General features: G+C 36.8%; 1 protein-coding gene across 2 annotated transcripts in view; it reads left to right on the forward strand.

Annotated features, from left to right (window-relative positions):
• LOC311288113 (cellular tumor antigen p53-like) overlaps nucleotides 1-4,649 on the forward strand; it is a 70,710-nt gene extending 66,061 nt beyond the window's left edge. For both annotated transcript variants that reach the window (XM_084405365.1, XM_084405366.1), the window contains exons 7-11: nucleotides 80-189; nucleotides 281-405; nucleotides 2,163-2,269; nucleotides 2,370-2,473; nucleotides 2,602-4,649. In XM_084405365.1, coding sequence (XP_084261491.1) covers nucleotides 80-189; nucleotides 281-405; nucleotides 2,163-2,269; nucleotides 2,370-2,473; nucleotides 2,602-2,659 — 504 coding nt within the window. In that variant the 3' untranslated portion in view covers nucleotides 2,660-4,649. The remainder of the gene's footprint in view (nucleotides 1-79; nucleotides 190-280; nucleotides 406-2,162; nucleotides 2,270-2,369; nucleotides 2,474-2,601) is intronic.
• Nucleotides 4,650-7,226: the final 2,577 nt, after the last annotated feature.

Below are 7,226 nucleotides of genomic sequence, written 5' to 3' on the forward strand. Positions count from 1 at the left end.
GAATTCAACATGCCAGAATAAAACCCGACTTTAGAACATTCATTGATTTGTATTTTGTATTTTGTCTTTGTCCCTCTAGCTGGGTTCAGTGGTATCCACCATACTATTGAATTTCATGTGCAATAGCAGCTGTATGGGTGGGATGAATAGGAGGCCAATTCTCACCATACTGACCCTGGAGACATTCGAGTGAGTCCCTCTCTCCTATTTTCTCTTCTTTTATTTGTACTGGAGCACTGGAGATCAGGGTTGAATGTTTGGTGGTGTTCTTCATTCACAGCAAACAGGTCCTTGGTCGCCGATGTTTTGAAGTTCGAGTGTGTGCATGTCCAGGTCGTGACCGCAAAACAGAGGAAGACAACCTGAAAAAGATTAATGGGGAGATGGTTCCTGGGACAAAGAGAAGTAAGTGTTTAAATGAGGGGGCTGAAAATAAGATGGATAACCACCTCAAATAAAAAAAATCACAATTGCTAAGACATTTCTTTAAACTATTTCTCACAACTTTAAACACCAAAAAAAACTAAAAAAACCACTGCCTGTGTCCATTCTCAAAACGTTGCACCCATTTCCACTGCAGAAAGGCAATTCATGTCCAGAAAGATCGGTTCAAAACTTGCATGTCTCAAACGGAGCCAGGGCTCAGGACATTCTGCGGGAGCACACAATAGTGATGCGCGGAGCACGATTATATCCGCAGACACCGGAATAATCCGCGGGTCGGTCAGGCCAAGTAATAAAACATAACATTCCAATTAATTTAGGGTGGGTTGCGATTGGATGAGAGAGAAATTAATTAGATTTTATTAAAGATATGGAACTCTCATTTCACGGTAAAACGCAATGAATGTGCTTCACTCTTAACTTTCGTTTTCAACAACAACTTGGATCTCTTCAGGGAAAACTAGTCTCGTGTAGCCAGACCTTCAGACTTACGGTAGGAGGTCTGGACTCTTATCGCAGCTTTCATTGGCCAAGGACTGCCCAAGAGGACGTTTGACAGACATGTAACGCAACCAATAAGTAAACAGTTTTTGTTCCGCATTATGTTTAGGGGCGTGAAAATGTAAAGTTGATATCCCTACAATTACAGACGGCCATACGCAAAGTCGACTTATGCCAAAAGAGTAACCCTTGAACTAACACACAACGTAATGATGAACGCGGTTGCCCTGTTTGTTTGAACCGCGAGAGGCGTCAAAGCTTACGCTACTCCTACGTCATACATTGTCAAGTGTTACACTGCATCCAGAGCACGTAGTTGCAGAAAAAAATATTGGATACAGTAAACCAATTTGGCAATTAGGTAAAGTATTGTTATTGCAACTTGGCTGAATATATTGTGTACTGCAAGTATAATATTGTAGTGAATATTGTGTAGTATTGAATTTTATTCAGAATTTCCATACTGTAAAAATGCATTAGTCCCAACTGCAAAAAGTTATTGAAAACTCTAAATGTTGTCATATTATAGTACACTCAAAAATAATATTTTGCAAAGCTGCAAAATCAAGGTCAATGATTAATTCTTCCTCAGTCTTTGTGCTGGGTCCAGCCTGAGGACTTTGTTCACATCACAGGCATTGATGTCCCTTGCTAGGCAATAGGGAAAAAAACCCTCTGGTGTGCCAGAGCCAGCTTGACAACACTCAACAACTTGCTCTTTCTCGCCCTCATCCTCTTCCTCCTCGTCCTCTTCGTCCATCACCTCTTAGACGTGCTATTCCTCCTCTCCCTCTCAGATTGTTTGCATCCATTGTTCGTATAAACGTCAGTGCACCTGTGCACTCTGAACTGGCTTATATGTTGTACAGTTGTTTTAATCACATCATTAAAAACAAGTATGAACAAGTGGATGTGTGTAAACAATGACAACTGTGTTGTAGTTGTTCAACTTTTGATTTCCAGCACAGTGCAAAATGTTTTAGTGAGTGAAAATGTGTTTAGAGTTTTGCAAATAATGTCTAACTGAACTTGTTGGAGGTTTTGCCTAAAGAGTGATTTGACAAACATGTTTAGGCCACTGAGCATTTGGTCCAGAGAATGGGGTTTAGTGTTTTAGCAATTGAGAATGATAATATCTAACCCACCCCAGTATTATGTGCATTATTTGTAACTATTTTATCTGTTAAATCTTATTCACCTTGACCCAATCACACCAGAGCGTCAGGTTTCTGATCTGTTAAAAGAGCCGCTCCCTGCTGCTGGTCTTGCGTGCAAGAAGATCAAGACTGACTCCAGTTCTGACGAAGACATCTACATTCTTCATGTGTGTAACATGGGAATATTTATAAATTAACTTATTTTATAAAAAGACAATTCATGAAAATTTCTTAAGAGGTTTTTTTTTTTTTTGTCTCATTTTCTAGGTACGGGGCAAGGAACGTTTCAAAATGCTAAAGACTATAAACGCTAGTTTGGAGCTTATGCACATGATGCCTGTTGCTGACCAAGAAAAGTACAGGCAAAAACGGTACGACTCCTGACAGCCATTTTGTTGGTCTCTGTTTTTGTTCCTTGTTGTAACACTAGTTAATATTTCCTTAATTTTTACATGCCAAATAAAGTTTTATTTTTTACTTATTTTAATCTCTCCTCTAGACACGCCTCAAAACATGATCAATCCTGTCTGCAGCCGAAGAGTGGAAAAAAATCTTAAAAGATTTCGAATAAATAGCTTTTTAAAATGTTATTTTCTATGCACAAAAAATCTGTGTTCTGCTTCTAGTTGTTCTGAAGGTGGGGTAACCTGTTTTTTTTTTAAGATGCCAAAGTTTCAAACATTCTGAATTTCACAACAAAAAAAAATGTTTACATGCTCAATATTGTTTTTTTTTTTTGTTTTTTTTGTTGTTTTTTTTTTCTTATTAGTTGTGAAGTAAAATGTTTTCTAATTCGACTTCTCTTCATCTGTCGTGTACCTTACCTTATTCAAGTGTCACTAGTTTTTGCATGTTTATTCACACATGCAAAAGCTTTACTACTTCTATTTACTTCAGTAATCTTTTGTAAACCCAGCAAGGATATATTTCTAAAAATAAAAGATAAATGTTGAGTTTGTAATTGCATATTAGATCTGAAGTGTTTCTTAACCCTGACGCATCTAACTGCACAAATAGAAAAGGAATTTCAAAAGCGGTTTTATAATAGTTCAATGAAAAAAATATATACTGTTTGAGTTCTGAGGTATAATTTCTTTAAATTAGATTTAAAATTGATGTACTGGCTTTTGCTTGTCAAACAAGAATTCAGGATAAGCATACAATTTTTGATTGTCAACCTGCTTCAAACACCCTCAATGAAAATTACATTATTTCTGTTTGGGGTATCAGCATTATATAAAAATGAATCTATGCTGATGCTTTTGAGTTGCTGTACCTGCATTGTCGACAGTTTATTTTGATTTAGAAGACTGCATCTTTCTACTAAGTTTTTATGGCTTCAGATCCCTTAAACACATGCAATTTTACAACATTGGAGTCAGATATCTAGTAGTAGACACAATCCCAAAATTCAGTTTAACACCATCAGCAACAGTTAACTTGGTTTTTGTGGCTTAGATAATCAGGGCTGATAGCGCTCCGGCGCCACGCCGGTACAGACGTGTCTGCGAAAAAAAAAAAAAAATCAGGTTCGCGTTCGCGTGAGAGGCGCTTTGCTTTCACTAAACCACACCAGTAAACTTCAGCCAATCGGTAATAGGGTAGGCAGGGGCTGGTCTTGGGTTTTGGCCAATCAGATAGATTCAGCAGTCACTCCACGTGCGAATTTGTTTTGTGTTTCCCATACACTACAAATGTGTTTCCCACACTGGCAGCGCGAAACATAGCCAAAGTCATGGAGTGCAACTTTATGAAGCCAGGGGAAGACAGTAGACACCAAACTTGTCGATAAAGGTGGATCAAACTTGACGAAAAAAATGATCGCTAGCGAGCCTGATTTGAGGTAGCTCGCCAACAGGCCGTTCATATATCGCGTCTTTTGCGCGCTCAAGTTCATTCAAATGTAGGCGCGCGGTAAGCGGTAATAGCACGCTCATAATTGAAGCGACGCGTTCGTTTTTTTCCATGGAAATCCATTAGCCAATACAACTTTTTTGTCGTTGTGGAGAGCGCAGAGCATGGTTGCATAGCAATGACAGACGCCACGGGAAAATCGGACCTAATTTTACTATTAATAATAAAAGATAAGCTAAAGTGCATTGTAAATGTCAGTAATGTATCTTTTTTTGACTCTTTCTTTTTATAAATAATCATTTAAAGTCTGAAATATGTGAGGTTTATCTTTTTATAAAAAACTTTTTTGTCAACTTTTTGAACTTGTAACTTACATGTTAGTAGGCTATAACATGTTGCAAGACACTTTTAAAATCTGGCTATCATTTTTAATGGTATTATTTTAATGTTTATGTAAACAAAAAGTGCATATTGATGCTTATTTTATTTGTTATTTGCTGGTTTTCGACATAAAACTTGATGAACTGATTTCATTGTGTAGTATTAGTACTTTTTGAACAGGATTCTGTGATAACCGTGATAATTTTTGTCACTATAATCATTAAATGAAATGTTCATGCCATTTCATCTCTAGTTATGATCAACTGAAATCAACTAATTATGTGTTTTTTACAGTATAATATGCAAAGTACAATTTTCAAAAAAAAAAAAAATTATATCTGATTCTGTTCTTTTCTCTGACACACGTTGTTGGGTGTGGAAGGTTACTAATGTGATTGCTTTATCTGTAAATTAAATAAATGCTTTTTCATTCATTGAAATAAAATGAATTCTTCGATTTGAATATTTTTTTGGCAATGCGTCGTAGGTCTTAAATTTCAATCTTTATGGTCTTAAAATGTCTTAAAAAGGTCTTAAATTTGACTTACTGAAACCTGCTACTGTAATATAGGCTTGTATTGGGTTTGTTCATCTCATGTCTGAATGATGTCCATTTATATCCACAAAAGTCACAAGACTCTATCATTTAAGGGACTATTTATCAAAATGTTCTCATAGGGGAGCACACCCCTGGATCCCACTTGACAATTATGTTAATCAGGGCATATATCTTGGCTTAGATATATAGGGCCCGCTTACCTCCCAGGGAAAAAAGTTCAGGCTCAGGATTTTTTTCTACTATCACCCCTGGATAATACATGAAATAACATTCATTCTACTTCCTTTCAAAATACTTTGTATCTCCTGGAGAATTTTTCTCAGATTACATTAAGAAGATCTTACCAAACTGGTTAGCTTCTCTTAGTCCTCTTGATTTTGGTACCCTCTGCTTTGTTTAAAAATGTTAGACACCATGGTCCTTGCATGCTTTGTATAATTAAGAAGTCTCTGATGTCTGGTTCTGTTCCAATGTATTTCAAGCAAGCTGTTCAACCACTTTTCAAGAAAATGAATCTTGATCCATCTTTGCCCCAAAAGTATATAAACCTATTTCTAAGTTACCTTTCATGGCTAAGTTGCTGGAAAAGTCAAGTGTGTTGGCATCTCTGGAACAGCCTTAAAATTGTTCTCTTCATACTTACCAGACAGGTCTTTTTCAGCCAGAGTTCAAAATTATGCCTCATCATGGTGTTCCCCAGTGTTCTGTTTTGGCCCCATTGCTTTTTGCGCTATATTTGCTGCCTCTTGGGCAATTAATACGTACATTAAAGGGTGTTTATCATTGTTATGGAGATTATGCATATATTATTTCTTTTAAGCCTCATGAAATTACTAAATTGTCTGTTCTTCTAAGTTGCAAAAACTATATAAAAGATTGGATGGCAGATAATTATTTGCCGTTAAAGGAATAGTTCACCCAAAAAATTATCACTTACTCACCCTCAAGTTGTTCCAAACCTGTGTGCATTTCTTTCTTCTGCTGAACACAAAAGGTATTTTAAAGAATATGGTTAACCAAACAGTTGAATGGCCCCATTGACTTCCATAGTAGGGAAAAAATACTATGGAAGTCAATGGGGCACATCAACTGTTTGGGTACAGACATTCTTCAAAATGATCATCTTTTGTGTTCAGCAGAAGAAAGAAATGCACACAGGTTTGGAACATTTTGAGGGTGAGTAAATTGACAGAATTTTCACTTGTGGGTGAACTCCCTTTTAAATACTGGGGGGGGGGAGGTTCTTATTTCTGCTCTTGCTGGTGTTCTCCCGAAATTGATAAAATGCCTTGTTCCTTTATCTTATTCTGTTAAAGCTACCCTTTGTAATTTAGGTGTTTATGTGGAACAGGCCTTGAGTCTTGATCAGCATGTTAATTATCTTGTTCTTACTTGTTTTTATCAATTGAGAAACATTGTTAAACTGAGGCCAATTCTGTCATGACAACTTGAGTGTTTGGCATGGTAATGGATATGACAATGTTAACATGTTTGATCTTGACGGAATAGATCTGCTACGCTGCTGCTGGTTTGTTTTTTGGTACACTTGTCTCACTTATAAACTGAATAAATGTAAGATTTAACTTTAAATTACTTAGATAATATTCAGTTGAATAACCATTATTTGTGAAAACTGCTGCACATCTGTGTTGCATCGAGTCAACTAACTTCTGGCACCTAGAAATTGGTATTTCAGCCCAAGGTGAACTAACTACATTCCACCGAGACTTTCTACTGCGAATACGGCTACGTCTACATTAATCGGGATACATTTGAAAACAGCGTTTTTGTTTATAAACGCTCTCCGTCCACACTAGCGTTTTCAGGCGTTTTCGGATGTTTCAGTGTGGATGAGAAACTTTTGAAAAACGCCTGAGAACACTAAATTCACCTTACTGCGCATGCGTAAAACCCCACAAAAGATCACTGATATGATACAGATGGAAAAATAAATAAAGTTATCGCGCAATTTTTCTGACAGGATAATTTTATTTAGTAAAATATCCCACTGATGCGGTCCAGGTCGCACGCAGTCACCATATGTTTGGTCTAAAACGCAACTGCTCTCATGTATTGCCGCCGCAGGACAGCAAATGTGAGTAAATTCTGTCATCTTTGCAGGACTGTGATATGAAGAGTGTGCAATGTAGAATATTTTTAGCAACAGTGTGAAAGTGAATAGCACATAAAAGGCACAATACTGGTATAAACATGAATATCTATTGGTACAATATGCGTCACATGACTAAATTTACATCATCGTTTTTAAATACCACCAGTTTCACAGTCACACAACGTGAAAACAGCATTTTCAAATGTATCCACTTTAG

Source organism: Rutilus rutilus (genome assembly GCF_951802725.1).
Source record: "Rutilus rutilus genome assembly, chromosome: 3".
NCBI classification, from domain to species: domain Eukaryota; kingdom Metazoa; phylum Chordata; class Actinopteri; order Cypriniformes; family Leuciscidae; genus Rutilus; species Rutilus rutilus.